The sequence below is a fragment of the Staurois parvus genome, unplaced genomic scaffold (assembly GCF_062004578.1).
Source record: "Staurois parvus isolate SC_StPar_1 unplaced genomic scaffold, SC_StPar_1.0 ptg002258l, whole genome shotgun sequence".
In the NCBI taxonomy this organism is placed as follows: Eukaryota; Metazoa; Chordata; class Amphibia; order Anura; family Ranidae; genus Staurois; species Staurois parvus.
Genome location: NW_028320054.1, coordinates 54,763 through 73,076, shown reverse-complemented (window position 1 = coordinate 73,076; position 18,314 = coordinate 54,763). Strand labels below are relative to the sequence as shown.

At 49.0% G+C, this 18,314-nt stretch overlaps 1 protein-coding gene across 1 annotated transcript in view; it reads right to left on the bottom strand.

The window, feature by feature from the left end:
- Positions 1-18,314, bottom strand: part of LOC149431445 (C4b-binding protein alpha chain-like) — a 123,655-nt gene that overhangs the window by 63,588 nt on the left and 41,753 nt on the right. The window contains exon 6 of the mRNA XM_089665596.1: positions 10,485-10,661. Coding sequence (XP_089521722.1) covers positions 10,485-10,661 — 177 coding nt within the window. The remainder of the gene's footprint in view (positions 1-10,484; positions 10,662-18,314) is intronic.

Here is an 18,314-nt window from a genome sequence, read left to right as displayed (position 1 = left end):
TGTGTGAGCTGGAGATATGATATCACTAGAGAAAGCCAAATCTGTGTGCTGGAGGTGGGATCTCACTGTGGAAAAATCAATCTGTGTGTTGGAGGTGGGATCTCTCTGGGGAAGACCAATGAGTGTGCTAGAGCTGGGATCTCACTGAGGAAAGACTAATGTGAGTGCTGAAGGTGGGATCTCCCTGAGGAAAGACCAATGTGTATTCTGGAGGTGGGATCTGAAAGAGGAAAAACCAGTGTGTGTGCTGGAGGTGGGATCTCACTGACGAAGACCAGTGTGTGTGTTGGTGGTAGGATCTCACTGAGGAAAGACCAATGTACTGTATATGCTGGGGGTTGAGCTGTCACTGTGTGTGTCAGAATCCAAATCTGAACTAGGGAAATCTGTGGTGTCTGGCTGTAGCTCTTCCCACTGTGCCACCAGATATGCTGAACATTTCTCTGCCTGATCCCTTGGACAATCTAGTCTTGCATATTGTTTTTGGTGAACCTTGAACTCCTTGATCGTCTCATGAACTTCTTTATGTAAGCCATGTGTCTGCACTTTCTGTTTGCCAGACTATTGTGCTCTCTCCAGCTGGTATGTTGCTCATTGCATACCTGCTGCTGTCCTTATCTTCACTACCATTCCTTATTGACCATTCATCAACTATGCTTCTGTCAGATGCCATCCAGCTCTTACTCATTACTGAGCTCTGTCTTGTTCACTGGCTGTGCTTCTGCTTGTTCCTTAGATACTTCATCTGTGACCTTACCCAAAATTTCTATTTCCCTTCTGCACAATCCATGGAGCTGCAACCTGGAATTATCACGCAGCAAAACCCATTTCCAACATCAGGAGCTCTGGTGAAGACTGGCTAGTGGTTAGACTTTGTTCCTCAGGTGAGCCTGCATCGTCTACTTGGGGGATCTGCATGTACAGTATATTTCCAGCTTATTACTCATAAACTTTGCTACTGCTATGGCCACTTGAAACTGAGCCTGACCTCACACCTTGACAGTGTGTGCTGGAGTTGGGCTTTCACTGAAGAAGACTAATGTGTGTATTTCAGGTGGGCTCTCACTGGGGAAAGAGCAGTCTACTGTATGTGCTGGGGTTTGGGCTTCCACTGGGGAAATACCAATGTGTGTGTCAAGGTCGGAATCTGAATCTGGGAACTTTGCAGTGCCTGGCTGTAGCTCTTTTCAATGTGCCACTAGATATGCCGGACAGTTCCCTGTCTAATCCCTTGGACAATCTAGCCTTGTATCTTGTTTCTGGTGAACCTTGAACTCCTTGATCCACTAATGAACTTCTTGATGTAAGCCATGTGTCTGCACTTTGTATTGGCCAGATTATTATGCTTTCTCCAGCTGGTATCTTGTGCTTTACATACCTGCCGCAGCTCTTATCTTCACTACCATTCATTATCAACCTTTGGCTTGCTCATCAAGTATGCTTCCATCTGATCCCATACAGCTACTACTCGTTACTGACCTTTGAATTGTTCAGTGACTACGCATCTGCTTGTTTCTTATCTACTTAATCTATTTTAATTCTATGTTTTGGCTCTGAGGAAGAGGCTAGTCCTCGAAACTCATAAGCCTTTTGGATGTCCAAAGTTCTCACTACAGATAGACACGCAGTGTGAATTGGACAGAGCTGTCCCTTTATGATGTGACTTTTATTTATTGATCATTTGTGAGTATAATACTTATTTTTTACATTCATTAAACATTTTTAAGGTAATGCACTAGGCCGGTGCACCCTCTGTTTGTTTTTCTCTATTCAGTACTTTGGACTTCCCCGGTTCTATGAGGGCAGCAAGGCGTGCATATCCCAAGATTTTCCATATGTGGTCTTAATGACATTAAGTCCACCCCCAGCGCAGGAGTAACTGGGTTTTCCACTTCTACACTACTTCATCTGTTACCTGACCCCCGCTTACTCTTTCTCCACTGGGCAATCCAGAGGTCGTCAACCTGGCATTATCATGCAGAAAAACCATCTCCATCATCAGGAACTCTGGTGAAGACTGGTTAGTGGTTAGACCTCATGCCTCAGGGGAGCCTGCGTCATCTGCGTGTATTTTTCTAGCTTATTACTCATAAACCTCACTGGCCTCCAAGCCTGACTCCAGACCATGACAGTGTGTGATGGAGGTGGGATCTCACTGGGGAAATATCTGTGTGTGATGGAGGTGGGATCTCACCGGGGAAATATCTGTGTGTGTGTGTGGTGGAGGTGGGATCTCACTGGGGAAATATCAATGTGTGCGGTGGAGGTGGGATCTCACTGGGGAAATATCAATGTGTGCGGTGGAGGTGGGATCTCACCGGTGAAATATCTGTGTGTGTGTGGTGGAGGTGGGATCTCACTGGGGAAATATCAATGTGTGTGGTGGAGGTGGGATCTCACAGGAAAATATCAATGTGTGTGTGGTGGAGGTGGGATCTCACTGAGGAAATATCAATGTGTGTGGTGGAGGTGGGATCTCACTGGGGAAATATCAGTGTGTGTGCTGGAGGTGGGATCTCTCCGGGGAAATATCAATGTGTGTGGTGGGGGTGGGATCTCACTGGGGAAATATCAATGAGTGTGTGATGGAGGTGGGATCTCACCAGTGAAATATCAGTGTGTGTGCTGGAGCTGGGATCTCTCTGGGGAAACATCAATGTGTGTGGTGAGGGGTGGGATCTCACTGGGGAAATATCAATGTGTGCGATGGAGGTGGGATCTCGCTGGGGAAATATCAATGTGTGCGGTGGAGGTGAGATCTCTCCGGGGAAATATCAATGTGTGTGGTGGGGGTGGGATCTCACTGGGGAAATATCAATGTGTGCGGTGGAGGTAGGATCTCTGTCAGGGCTCCCAGGTGTGACCAGAGGTGTGTGACTGACGCAGGGAAACGCAGACTTCAGATATGTGATAAACAATATAATTTATTAACACTAACCATACAAACAAACGCAGTGCAATACTAAAACATAATACAGTGCAAACAAACCAAACCAACCACCCACAGATAACAGTACATACAAGCAAGCGTCGTCAGGCAGGCCGGGTCAATATCAATAGGGCAGGTAGGTACAGGGGGAGCAAGCGGAGATGGGTCGGGGTCACAGGCCAGGTTCAGCAGGTAGCTGGCAGCGTAGTACAGAGGGTCAGGCAGAGGGATGGTCAGGGTCACAAGCCAGGGATCAGAACAGGTAGCAAGCAGTGTGGTACAGAGGGTCAGGCAGAGGGATGGTCAGGAGCGAGCCGGGATCAGAGCAGGAGAAGTCAGCAGCGGTTCAGATCAGGCAGGGTCAGCAAAGGAACAGAAACAGGATGCAGGACAGATACAGGGCCCAGGACAAACACAACACCAAGGCAGAGTCTGCAAGTCTGGCCATCCCTTAAATACACCAGTATCATCAGTTCCAGGTGTTAGCTGGCTGAAAGGTTGAGTCTCTGATTGCTGGGAGCACCCGCTGGCCAGCCCTGGTACTGCAGATCAAAAGGCAGGTGAGTCCCACCATTGCTGGCCAGTCCATTCCTGACAGTACCCCCCCCCCTCAAGGAGCGGCCTCAGGACGCTCCAAACAGTCCTAGCTGGGCAAAATGTTCCACCGCCCGGGTCTGGTAACTGGCGGGATATCAAAGACCGGCACATCGGGCAGGACTCCGGGCAGCAGCACACCGGGCTGGACTCCGGGCAGAGGCACACCGGGCTGGACTCCGGGCAGAGGCACATCGGGCTGGACTCCGGGCAGAGGCACATCGGGCTGGACTCCGGGCTGAGGCACACCGGGCAGAGGCACATCGGGCAGAGGCACACCGGGCAGAGGCACATCGGGCTGGACTCCGGGCAGAGGCACATCGGGCTGGACTCCGGGCAGAGGCACATCGGGCAGGACTCCGGGCAGAGGCACATCGGGCAGGACTCCGGGCAGAGGCACATCGGATTACCAGGCGAAGCAGCAGGCAGCGGGCCACCAGGCAGAGCAGCAGGCACCGGGCCCCGGGGCGGAGCAGCGGGCACCGGGCCCCTGGGCGGAGCAGTAGGCACCGGGCCCCCGGGCGGAGAAGCAGGCAGCGGGCCCCCGGGCGGGGCGACCGGCACCGGGCCCCCGAGCGGGGCGACAGGCATCGGGCCCCCAGACAGGGCTACAGGCATCGGGCCCCCAGGCGGGGCGACAGGCACCAGGCCTCCAGGCAGGGCGGCGGGCGCCGGACCCCCAGGCGGGGCGACGGGCATCGGGCCCCCAGGCGGAGCGGCGGGCGCCGGACCCCCAGATGGAGCGACAGGTCTCGGGCCCTCAGACGGAGCGGCGGGCGCCGGACCCCAGGTGGAGCGACAGGTCTCGGGCCCTCAGGCGGAGCGGCGGGCGCCGGACCCCCAGGTGGAGCGACAGGTCTCGGGCCCTCAGGCGGAGCGGCGGGCGCCGGACCCCCAGGTGGAGCGACAGGTCTCGGGCCCTCAGGCGGAGTGGCGGGCACCGGACCCCCAGGCGGAGCGACAGGTCTCGGGCCCTCAGGCGGAGCGGCGGGCGCCCGACCCCCAGGTGGAGCGACAGGTCTCGGGCCCTCAGGCGGAGCGACAGGTCTCGGGCCCCCAGGCGGGGTGGAGGGCGCCGGACCCCCAGGCGGAGCGGCGGGCGCCGGACCCCCAGGCGGAGCGACAGGTCTCGGGCCCCCAGGCGAAGCGGCGGGCACCGAGTCACCAGGCACGACAGTGGGCTCCGAGTCAACTGGTATGACCGCGGGCACTGGGTCAGACATTGGATCGTCTGACTGGACAGCGGGCATCGGGTCACCAGGCATCAAGTCATTTGGCTCGACAGCGAGCACCGCGTCATCTGGCAAGGCAGTGGGCTCCGAGTCAACTGGCATGACCGCGGGCACTGGGGCAGACATTGAATCGTCTGGCCGGACAGCGGGCATCGGGTCACCAGGCATCAGGTCATTTGGCTCGACAGCGGACACCGCGTCATCTGGCAAGGCAGTGGGCTCCGAGTCAACAGGCACGACAGTGGGCACCGGGTCATCAGGTACCGGATTGTCTGGCTTGACAGCGGGCACCGGGTCACCAGGCATTGGATCGTCTGGCTCGACAGCGGGCATCGGGTCACCAGGTATGACAGCGGGCCCTGGGTCACCAGGCATCAGGTCATTTGGCTCGCCAGCGGGCACCGCGTCATCTGGCAAGGCAGTGGGCACCGAGTCACCAGGTACGACAGCGGGCTCTGAGTCAATTGGCACGATAGTGGGCACCGGATCAGGTACCGGATCATCTGGATCAACAGCGGGCATCGAGTCAACTGGCCTAATAGGATCGTCAGGCTGGATCAGTTCATCATGCTGGGTAGAGGCATCAGGCTGAATGCCGGCGTCCGGCTGAGTAGAGGCTTCAGGCCGAGTAGACGCTCCAGGCCGAGTAGAGGCTCCAGGCCGAGTAGAGGCTCCAGGCCGAGTAGAGGCTCCATGCCGAGTAGAGGCTCCATGCCGAGTAGAGGCATCAGGCCGAGTAGAGGCATCAGGCCGAGTAGAGGCTTCAGGCCGAGTAGAGGCTTCAGGCCGAGTAGAGGCATCAGGCCGAGTAGAGGCTTCAGGCCGAGTAGAGGCATCAGGTCGAGTAGAGGCTTCAGGCCGAGTAGAGGCTTCAGGCAGAAGAGAGGCATCAGGCTGCGTACAGGCATCAGGCTGAGTGGAGGCATCAGGCTGAGTAGAGGACTCAGGCTGAGTACAGGCATCAGGCTGAACCACGGAAGGCAGGTTCACCGGTTTGGATACTGGCAGGATGGTATTGGTTGGAAAGAATTTTCGCTTTTTTCTGGTTTTAACTACTGGAGCACTGCAAGTAAACGCAGGTCTGCAAACGAATGGAGCAGCTGGAGACAGAGAAGAGCTGGAGGATGGAACAGGGGAGGGAGCAGTTGCTACAGAGGGCTTTTTTACAGGGTTAAAGGCAGGATAGGTGCAGCGAGTGGGAACAGGGTACTGACATGCGGTAGGTAGCCAAGTATACTGGGCTGTAACTGGGGGAGTTGTTGGGAATACAGGAGTAGAGCTTTGAGGAAATAGATTAGAAGCAGGACTGGGTCTTTGTAAGCTGACTGAGGCTGGGTGTAACAAGTCTGTCCATGTCTGCAGTATGGGTTGAACAAAGCTGAGCTTACACAAAGCCTGTCTGGTCAATGACTGCACTGCGTTTATACAATCTCTTAGTGTCTGTGGTGAACATGTGGAATAACGCTCCAGAAAGTAACCCACATCATCCTCTAATAACCACACCAGGGACTCTACCTGGTCTGCACTAAATGGTGGCAAAAATTCATCCCTGCATTCGGGGTAACCAGATGAAACCAACTCAACACAAACCTTAATCAATGGCTGCACCTCAGAGAACTCTGTGCCCTGATCTACTAGAACATGAGCGAGCCGTATACATTCTAGCAGTTCATCCCGGGGATACTCCTTCAGAGTCTGATATGCATATTTTCTGTCATCAAACACTAGCAGAGATAAATACTCAACCTCATCCAGATCCATCTTTCCCATCAACAAGCCAAGATGGCTTCCCTGTGCAGCCACTTCTGGTCAGGATTGGCCTTGGTGTAATGTCAGGGCTCCCAGGTGTGACCAGAGGTGTGTGACTGACGCAGGGAAACGCAGACTTCAGATATGTTATAAACAATATAATTTATTAACACTAACAATACAAACAAACGCAGTGCAATACTAAAACATAATACAGTGCAAACAAAGAAAACCAACCACCCACAGATAACAGTACATACAAGCAAGCATCGTCAGGCAGGCCGGGTCAATATCAATAAGGCAGGTAGGTACAGGGGGAGCAAGCGGAGATTGGTCGGGGTCACAGGCCAGGTTCAGCAGGTAGCTAGCAGCGTAGTACAGAGGGTCAGGCAGAGGGATGGTCAGGGTCACAAGCCAGGGATCAGAACAGGTAGCAAGCAGCGTGGTACAGAGGGTCAGGCAGAGGGATGGTCAGGAGCGAGCTGGGATCAGAGCAGGAGAAGTCAGCAGCGGTTCAGATCAGGCAGGGTCAGCAAAGGAACAGAAACAGGATGCAGGACAGATACAGGGCCCAGGACAAACACAACACCAAGGCAGAGTCTGCAAGTCTGGCCATCCCTTAAATACACCAGTATCATCAGTTCCAGGTGTTAGCTGGCTGAAAGGTTGAGTCTCTGATTGCTGGGAGCACCCGCTGGCCAGCTCTGGTACTGCAGATCAAAAGGCAGGTGAGTCCCACCATTGCTGGCCAGTCCATTCCTGACAATCTCACTGGGGAAATATCAATGTGTGTGGTGGAGGTAGGATCTCACCGGTGAAATATCAATGTGTGTGGTGGAGGTGGGATCTCACCAGGGAAATATCAATGTGTGCGGTGGAGGTGGGATCTCACCAGGGAAATATCAATGTGTGCGGTGGAGGTGAGATCTCTCTGGGGAAATATCAATGTGTGTGGTGAGGGGTGGGATCTCACTGGGGAAATATCAATGTGTGCGGTGGAGGTGGGATCTCACTGGGGAAATATCAATGTGTGCGGTGGAGGTGGGATCTCAACAGGGAAATATCAATGTGTGTGGTGGGGGTGGGATCTCACTGGGGAAATATCAATGAGTGTGTGATGGAGGTGGGATCTCACCAGTGAAATATCAGTGTGTGTGCTGGAGGTGGGATCTCTCTGGGGAAATATCAATGTGTGTGGTGAGGGGTGGGATCTCACTGGGGAAATATCAATGTGTGCGGTGGAGGTGGGATCTCACTGGGGAAATATCAATGTGTGCGGTGGAGGTGGGATCTCACTGGGGAAATATCAATGTGTGCGATGGAGGTGGGATCTCGCTGGGGAAATATCAATGTGTGCGGTGGAGGTGAGATCTCTCCGGGGAAATATCAATGTGTGTGGTGGGGGAGGGACCTCACTGGGGAAATATCAATGTGTGCGGTGGAGGTAGGATCTCACTGGGGAAATATCAATGTGTGTGGTGGAGGTGGGATCTCACCGGTGAAATATCAATGTGTGTGGTGGAGGTGGGATCTCACCGGTGAAATATCAATGTGTGGGCTGGAGGTGGGATCTCACCAGGGAAATATCAATGTGTGCGGTGGAGGTGAGATCTCTCCGGGGAAATATCAATGTGTGCGGTGGAGGTGGGATCTCACCAGGGAAATATCAATGTGTGCGGTGGAGGTGAGATCTCTCCGGGGAAATATCAATGTGTGTGGTGGAGGTGGGATCTCACTGGGGAAATATCAATGTGTGCGGTGGAGGTGGGATCTCACCAGGGAAATATCAATGTGTGCGGTGGAGGTGAGATCTCTCCGGGGAAATATCAATGTGTGTGGTGGAGGTGGGATCTCACTGGGGAAATATCAATGTGTGCGGTGGAGGTGAGATCTCTCCGGGGAAATATCAATGTGTGTGGTGGAGGTGGGATTTCAATGGGGAAAGACCAATGTGTGTGCTGGCGGGAGTCATTGAAGAAAGACTAATATGTATGCTGGCGGTGGGATCTCACTGGGGAAAGACTGACCTGTGTGCACTAGGTGGGATCTCACTAGGGATGTATCCTCTCGGGTGTCATAGAAGATCCTTGAGTTATAGTTTTACTTTCATTGAAGAATTATACAGACTGAGCGTTCCTCCTTATTTTTTCCAGTTTTCTTTGTCACAAATTAAAATCAAACCAAGCTCTCTGTATGTTCAGTAGTTATCCTTGAAGAACAGTGATGATGATCATAGAGGGTTTTATTCGGCAGCTATTTTGTGAACCATGCTGAAGACCTGGTAAACCCAAACCTTGCTGAGAACCCCAATGGAGTCCATGGAGGGAAAACCCTGCTACTAAACCCTGCCACTAAACCCTGCCACTAAACCCTGCCACTAAACCCAGCCACTAAACCCTGCCACTAAACCCTGCCACTAAACCCTGCCACTAAACCCAGCCACTAAACCCTGCCACTAAACCCAGCCACTAAACCCTGCCACTAAACCCTGCCACTAAACCCAGCCACTAAACCCAGCCACTAAACCCAGCCACTAAACCCTGCCACTAAACCCTGCCACTAAACCCAGCCACTAAACCCAGCCACTAAACCCTGCCACTAAACCCTGCCACTAAACCCTGCCACTAAACCCAGCCACTAAACCTTGCCACTAAACCCTGCCACTAAACCCAGCCACTAAACCCAGCCACTAAACCCTGCCACTAAACCCTGCCACTAAACCCAGCCACTAAACCCCGCCACTAAACCCCGCCACTAAACCCCGCCACTAAACCCCGCCACTAAACCCCGCCACTAAACCCCGCCACTAAACCCAGCCACTAAACCCAGCTACTAAACCCAGCTACTAAACCCAGCTACTAAACCCAGCTACTAAACCCAGCTACTAAACCCCGCTACTAAACCCCGCTACTAAACCCCGCTACTAAACCCCGCTACTAAACCCAGCTACTAAACCCTGGCAATCTGTAGGACTAATCAGTAAGCAATTGGTGAACAACAGGCATGGGAGGTCAGGCACTGCCCTGGGGGGTACGTACAAAATCCAGGGTTTACTTTTAATAATCACACAGTAGAGAGTAGACATGCGCAGAACAAAAAAAAAAAGTTTTGATTCAGATTGATTTGTAAACATTACATTCATAATGAAATTTGTTTCATTTAGTTCTGTTCATTTTTTTCAAACATATTTGATTTTTTCCAATAGGACTGAAGAATTCAAATCAAATGTGAATTTTAAAATATCGAATCAATTGTAATTCAATGTGAAGAATAGCTTGTGATGATTTGCTATATATATATATATGTGTGTGTATATATGTATATATATATATATATATATGTATATATATAATTTTTTTTTATTATTCTTTTCTATTTGAAATTTGAATTTCAAATTTTGAAAGAAGGCTATATTGTATTCTATTTTTTTTTTCATATTCTATTAGTTACAACGTTCTTCTTTTATTTTCTATTCTATACATTTATTTTATTTTCTGTGCTTTGTATTCTATTTCACTCTATTCTTTTCTATTCTATTCGATTTTATTATTTTGTATTCTTTTTTCAGTTAGAATTTTGTAAGATGGCAATATTCTTTCTATTTTATAGTATTCAAAATGTAAATTTCAAAAGATGGCTATAATTCTTTTTATTTTATTCTATTCTAATCAATTGTATTTTTTTTTTGTATTCTTTTCTAATCTTTTTTTCTATTCTTTTACTCTATTCCTTTATTTTCTATTCTATTATTTTATTTTCTATATTTTTTGTATTCTGTTTAAAAACTGAATTTCAGAAAATGGCTATATTTCAATTTTATTCTTTTGTTTTCTATTCTTTACAAGTCTGTTCTATTTTATTAAAAAATTTGAATTTTAGAAGATGGCTATATTCTTTTGTATTCTATTCTTTTTCATTCTTTTATTTTCTATTCTATTCTCTGGGTTCCTGTAGTCTGTATGTTTAGTTTTACTACTCACGTTTACATTCTGCAGGATTATTCCAATCAATGTGGTAAGCACGATCCACACATTTTACAGAGGAATAAGCAGGGTGATATCCAACCGAACAATTTACTGTCACTGTATCCCCAATATCATAAAATGTCTTCTCTGGATCCATCTTCAGTCTTGTCTCCTCCGGCTTCCTACACAGAGCTGTAAAGAGATCAGAAGAATGGGACAATGGGGAAGAGACTATTTATTTTCTGTTAGCACAAAATGTAAGTATCTGTAGAAGGATCAGTAGGGATGAATGACCTGACAATGTATGTATCTGTAGGAGGATCAGTAGGGATGAATGACCTGACAATGTATGTATCTGTAGGGTGATCAGTAGGGATGAATGACCTGACAATGTATGTATCTGTAGGAGGATCAGTAGGGATGAATGACCTGACAATGTATGTATCTGTAGGGTGATCAGTAGGGATGAATGACCTGACAATGTATGTATCTGTAGGAGGATCAGTAGGGATGAATGACCTGACAATGTATGTATCTGTAGGGTGATCAGTAGGGATGAATGACCTGACAATGTACGTATCTGTAGGAGGATCAGTAGGGATGAATGACCCGACAATGTATGTATCTGTAGGGTGATCAGTAGGGATGAATGACCTGACAATGTATGTATCTGTAGGAGGATCAGTAGGGATGAATGACCTGACAATGTATGTATCTGTAGGGTGATCAGTAGGGATGAATGACCTGACAATGTATGTATCTGTAAAAGGATCAGTAGGGATAAATGACCCGACAATGTATGTATCTGTAGGAGGATCAGTAGGGATGAATGACCTGACAATGTATGTATCTGTAGGGTGATCAGTAGGGATGAATGACCTGACAATGTATGTATCTGTAGGAGGATCAGTAGGGATGAATGACCTGACAATGTATGTATCTGTAGGAGGATCAGTAGGGATGAATGACCCAACAATGTATGTATCTGTAGGAGGATCAGTAGGGATGAATGACCCGACAATGTATGTATCTGTAGGGTGATCAGTAGGGATGAATGACCCGACAATGTATGTATCTGTAGAGTGATCAGTAGGGATGAATGACCCGACAATATATGTATCTGTAGGAGGATCAGTAGGGATGAATGACCTGACAATGTATATATCTGTAGGGTGATCAGTAGGGATGAATGACCTGACAATGTATATATCTGTAGGGTGATCAGTAGGGACTAATGACCCGACAATGTATGTATCTGTAGGGGGATCAGTAGGGATGAATGACCTGACAATGTACGTATCTGTAGGGTGATCAGTAGGGATGAATGACCCGACAATGTACGTATCTGTAGGAGGATCAGTAGAGACGAATGACCTGACAATGTACGTATCTGTAGGAGGATCAGTAGGGATGAATGACCTGACAATGTATGTATCTGTAGGGTGATCAGTAGGGATGAATGACCTGACAATGTATGTATCTGTAGGAGGATCAGTAGGGATGAATGACCTGACAATGTATGTATCTGTAGGGTGATCAGTAGGGATGAATGACCTGACAATGTACGTATCTGTAGGGTGATCAGTAGGGATGAATGACCTGACAATGTATGTATCTGTTGGGTGATCCGTAGGGATGAATGACCTGACAATGTATATATCTGTATGAGGATCAGTAGGGAAGAATGACCTGACAATGTATGTATCTGTAGGGTGATCAGTAGGGATGAATGACCTGACAATGTACGTATCTGTATGGTGATCAGTAGGGATGAATGACCTGACAATGTATGTACCTGTAGGGTGATCAGTAGGAATGAATGACCTGACAATGTATGTATCTGTAGGGTGATCAGTAGGGATGAATGACCGGACAATGCATGTATCTGTAGGAGGATCAGTAGGGATGAATGACCTGACAATGTACGTATCTGTAGGAGGATCAGTAGGGATGAATGACCTGACAATGTATGTATCTGTAGGGTGATCAGTAGGGATGAATGACCTGACAATGTATGTATCTGTAGGAGGATCAGTAGGGATGAATGACCTGACAATGTATGTATCTGTAGGGTGATCAGTAGGGATGAATGACCTGACAATGTACGTATCTGTAGGGTGATCAGTAGGGATGAATGACCTGACAATGTATGTATCTGCAGGGTGATCAGTAGGGATGAATGACCTGACAATGTATGTATCTGTAGGGTGATCAGTAGGGATGAATGACCTGACAATGTATGTATCTGTAGGGTGATCAGTAGGGATGAATGACCCGACAATGTACGTATCTGTAGAGTGATCAGTAGGGATGAATGACCTGACAATAAATGTTTCTCCTTTACTATGAAATGTCTCATGTGGTTCCATCTGTAGTATGGTCCTATCCAGCTTCCTACACAGAGGTGGAGGGACCAAGTTGAAAGTTTCAATTTTTACCAAAATGTTGGCTAAGATCGGGATATTTCCTGGAAATGTTGCCATTTTGGTATGATGTATTGAAGGGAGAAGGACATCTTTAGTGTATTTGTAAGGTGCAGAGGGTGTAAATGTCTCTCATGTCGTTTTCCCTGGACCTGTTCTGGTGGCTCATTTGCTGTAATTTGTGTTCTCAGGGACACGGTCCTGGAGGAAAGAAGGCTGAAGAGAGATTCTTGTGCTGCATTGACCAATCACAGCCTGCCATTGCCTGCATTATGATCAACACACCTTTAGTCATTGGCACTCCCTCAGCTTCCAGTCTATGGCCCAGATACAACCTATTATAGAACCATTCATTTCACACTACATACACCTGTTTCTGTCTCCTTGGCCTTCATCAGTGCTGTGCATAGAATCAATGGCTTCTATTAGAGGGTTAGAAGACAAATGGAATAGTATAACTTGAAGGGCTACGGTGAGGAGGAAAGCAATGAGAAATAGAGAAGAGGGATGAAATGAAATTTGTATGCTATATTGTGGTACTAGACAGTGAGGGAAAGACCAATCAGTGTGTGCTAGAGGTGGAATCTCACTAGAGAAAGACCAGTGTGTGGGTTGCGGGGGGAATCTTCCTGGGGATCAACCAATGTGGGAACTGGAGGTGGGATCTCACTGGAGAAAGACCAGTATGTGTGCGGGGAGTGCGATCTTACTGGGGAAGACCAATGTATGTGCTCGAGGTGGGATCTCACTAGGAAAGACAGTGTGTGCTGGAGATGGGATCTCACTGGGACAGACAGGACCTGAACGTGGGACCTCTGCAGTGTCTGGTTGTAACTCTTTTCATTGTGCCGTCTGACATGCTGGTCATCTCCCTGCCTGATCCCTTGGACAATGTAGCCCATGTCTCTGCACTAGTTGTTTGTCAGATTATCATGCTCTCTCCAGCTGCTATCTTTCTCATTGCATACCTGCTTCAACCCTTTTCTCCACTACCATTCATTATCTACCTTTGGCTTGTTCATCAACTACACGTCTGCTTATTCCTTATCTACTTCATCTGTGACCTTACCCCCCTTTCTCTTTCCCTGCTGGACAATCCATGGTGCTGCAACCTGGCATTAGCATGCAGCAAAACCCATCTCCACCATCGGGAGCTCTGGTGAAGACCAGCTAGTGGTTAGACCCCGTGCCTTCGGGGAGCCTGTGTCATCTGCTAGAGGGATCTGCTTGTATATTTCTAACTTATAACTCATAAACTTCTCTACTGCTACAGTTCCTTGCCTCCGAGCCTGACCCCAGACCATGACAGTGTGTGCTGGAGGGGGATCTCACTGGGAACAGACCAATGTGTGTTTTGGGGGAAGGTTCCCCCTGAAGAAAGACTAATACAGTGCCTTAAAAAAGTCTTCCTCCCCCTGAAATGTCCCCCATGTTGTCATGTTACAATGTATTTATTGGAATTGGATGTGATAGACCAACACAAAGTGTCACATAATTGTGAATGTCACAAGTTAGCCTGCAGTTTCTTGTTTGTATTCTTACCACCTTGCTGCAGTGCGGTTGTCAGGAATGGATTCCCCACTGGTGGTGGGACTCACCTGCCGTTTGGGCTGCAGTACCAGGGCTGGCCAGTGGGTGCTCTTAGCAGCCAGAAGCTCACTCCTGCAATCAAGCCATCACCTGAGGCTGATTGCAGGAGGTGTATTTAAGGAATGGCCAGGCCTGCCATCAAGGCCTTGGTGTATGTTTCCCATGAGCCCCTGTACCTGCATCCTGTCTGCTTCCTGCTTGATCCTGACTCTGCTTGATCCTGACTCTGCTTGATCCTGACTCTGCTTTGATCCTGACTCTGCTTTGATCCTGACTCTGCTTTGATCCTGACTCTGAACGAAATCCACCTGTCCTGACCTCGGCTATTCGTGACCACTCTTCCGCTCGCTCCTGGTACCCTGTTTGCCCGTTTGCTACCGACCTGGCCTGCCCGACTACGTTTGATTTTTATATATGGTTATCTGTTGGAGGTTGGGTTGTTTGCACTGTGTTATGTTTACCTTGCACTGCATTTGTGTTGTTTAGTCTTTAATAAATTGTCTTATTTACTCTATACCTGAAGCCTGCATTTCCCTGTGTCAGTCCAAACACCTCTGGTCATACCCGGAGCCCTGACAGCGGTTCCTAATCCCTTTCATGTGTGTTTGTCTGTGCTCACCTATGGGCATTGTATGCTGTTTTATGGGTTTTATTTCCTTCCCTTCCTGCACTGACCACTTGTGTACCGACCCCGGCTTCGTTCTGAATGTGCTTGTTTTCCACCTGTCCTGACCTCAGCTAGTCTATTGGATTTCCATTTGTCTCCTCCCATTGTAATCTGCTCCCCTGAGCGGTCTCCTCATCCTCAGCTGGGCATACCTGGGGGCTGCGACCTGGTCCCAGCTTGCTGCAAGTCCATCCCCACCATCAGGGGCTCTGGTGAAGAAGTAGGCTGGGGCTTAGACTCCGTGCCCTGGGGAACCCCAAGTAGGGTATCTACAATAGCTCACTACCACAGGTGCTGACAGTGTGCTCAGGCCTTGAGCTCCTCAGAGACCCCACAGCCTCTCCTGTAACAACTCCAGTGTTTGGCACAGAGAGTCGATGTCCAGGCCTATCAGGAACGTATTATGCTGTGTCTGCAGGAACTTTCCTCCCGGTTGGATCAGCTGAAGGTTGTGTCCCCTTCCTCACCCTCTGTTTCGGCTCCTGCTCCGGTTCCTGCTGCTCCAACCCACTCTGTTCCTCCAGTGGAACACAGTCATTTGAAACTCCAGCTGCCTCCACCTCCTCACTTCTCTGGTGATCCCAAAGCTTGTCGGGGCTTCATCAATCAGTGTTCAATTCACTTCGAGCTAGCAGTCCACCATTTTTCTAATGACCATTCCAACATGATTTCCCTCCTTTCTGGTGAAGCACTGGCTTGGGCCTCACCACTGTGGGGGCGTCAAGATCCAACTATTTGCAGCCTTCCAGCCTTCCTGCAAGCTTTCTGTAAAACCTTCGATGTGCCCGGCAGGACTTCATCTGCCGCAGAAGCTTTTTTTCAGCTTCGTCAAAGTAGCATGAACTTTGTCAGTATGCAGTTCAGTTTTACACATTAGCTTCGGAACTGGCATGGAATAATGAGGCCCTTTCTGCAATCTTTTGACAGGGTCTAGCAGACTGTATTAAGGACAAACTAGCTGGAAGAACCATATCCACCGCCCTGGATGACTTGATTGCTCTTAGCATCCAAATCCATTTCCGCTTCCAGGAGCAAGTTCTGGAAAGGGCTCATTCACGTCACCCCCCCCCCCCCCAGTGGGTTAATTTGCTCCTGTTTTCCAGAAAGCCCCTGATCAACTTACCAATGCAACCGTACCGACATCTGAAGAGCCTATGCAGTTAGGCCAAACACACCTCACTCCACAACAGCGATAACTTTGCCTAAGATTTGGTCTATGCCTTTACTGTGGGGCTAAAGGTCATGTAATTAAGTCCTGTTCTGTCCTTCCGGGAAACTCAGGTCTAGGTCACACTGAGGGGGGTGATCTAGACCAGAACCTGAATTCCACCACTTTCCCTCGATTTATCATACCGGTCTCCATTCATTGGGCCCTGAAATTGTACCAGGTTTCTGCTTATGTGGACTCTGGGGCAGCCAGGAACTTCATCGAGCAATCTTTGGCCGCTGAACTGGGCATTCCTCTTGTCCCCTTGATGACACCCCAATCAATATCTACTGTTGATGGCTCTACCTTGGCCTTAGGAACTCTATGCTTTCGAACCACCGCCATAACTATGCATGAGGGCGCTCTTCATCGTGAGGAAATCTCCTTCCCGATCCTCCCTAAGTCTTCTAGTCCCATCATTCTTGGACTTCCATGGTTGCAGAAACACTCACCCAATCTTGACTGGAACTCTGGCCAAGTATTGTCTTGGGGGTCAAAATGCAATCAGACTTGTCTCCCTAAGGTGTTCCCACCTCGCACTGTACCCATGGCTGAGGCCACCACCTCTCCAATGCTCCCTCAATATTGCCAGGCCTTCCAAGATGTTTCTTGTAGTAAAGCTGCTCCCCTGCCTACTCCTATTGTGGGCCCCTTTCCAGTGATGTCCACCTCTAGTTCCTTACCCTCTTTGCTGCCCGAACCATCGGTCCCTTTTACATACTGTGCAGCTCAGAGCTCCTATTTCACTACTTTCTGGATGGGTGGAGGCCCCAACATCTGTGACCTCTGTACCAACTGAGTTCCCAGCTTCGTGTGCCCTGCCTGTTGAAACCCCAAAACTCCCTTCAGCTGCTTTGGACCCAGCCGTGGTTTCCACATTAGTAGCTACTGTGCCTTCTGTCCCCTGTCCCGCCCCCAATACACCCTACTGTGTCCTCTGTCCCGCCCCCCATACACCCTACAGTGCACTCTATCCCCTGTATTACCCCAGGTTCCTGCTCTGCACAGCCTGTCTTGCCCACTGTACAAATCAAAGCCTTCACGCCTACTCCTGTGTCCTCCCTGGCAGCCTCCTCACCAGACCCTTCATCCTGGTTATTGGTGTCTGCTCAAGCCCAGATTCCTGTCTTATATTCTCCCATTCTTACTCCTTCCGAGGCAAATGTTTCCAAGAACTTACATCTGTCAGCTTCCAAGTACAAAGTAGCTGCAGATTGTCATCGCCGGGTGAGTCCCAAATTTCTCCCTGGTGACAAGGTTTGGCTCTCTACCAAGAATATATGTCTACAAGTACCCTCTATGAAATGTGCTCCTCGTTTTATTGGTTCATTTAACATCCTCCGCCAGGTCAATCCTGTTGCTTTTAAACTTCACCTTTTTTCACATTTGAGAATCCCTAATGTTTTCCATGTTTCTCTTCTGAGACCGTACATCATCAACAGGTCTTCCTGTCCTCATTGTCACCCTCCTCCTATAGTGAGTACTTCAGATCAGTATGAAGTCAAGCAAATCTTGGATTATAAATTCATCAGAGGGAAGCTCTTGTATCTAATTTACTGGAAGGGATATGGTCCTGAGGAGAGGTGTTGGATTCCTTCTACTGATGTTTCTGCATCCCGTCTGGTGGAATTTATTCATTAGAAGTTTCCCCTTAAGCCTGGCCCTAAAAAAGTGGGGAGACCTCGTAAGAGGGGGGTACTGTCACAAGTTAGCCTGCAGTTTCTTGTTTGTATTCTCACCTCCTTGCTGCAGTGCGGTTCCTGATCCCTTTCACATGTGTGTTTGTCTGTGCTCACCTATGAGCGTCGTCTGCTGTTCTCTGGGTTTTATTTCCTTCCTTTCCATCACTTCCTGGCCCTCCTCCTTGTTTGCCTGCCTATATAAGACATGCTCAGTCTAGACCACTTTGCCTGAGCAACTTCCTATTTGTCTGAGCTCCGGTGTGTTGCTATTGCCTG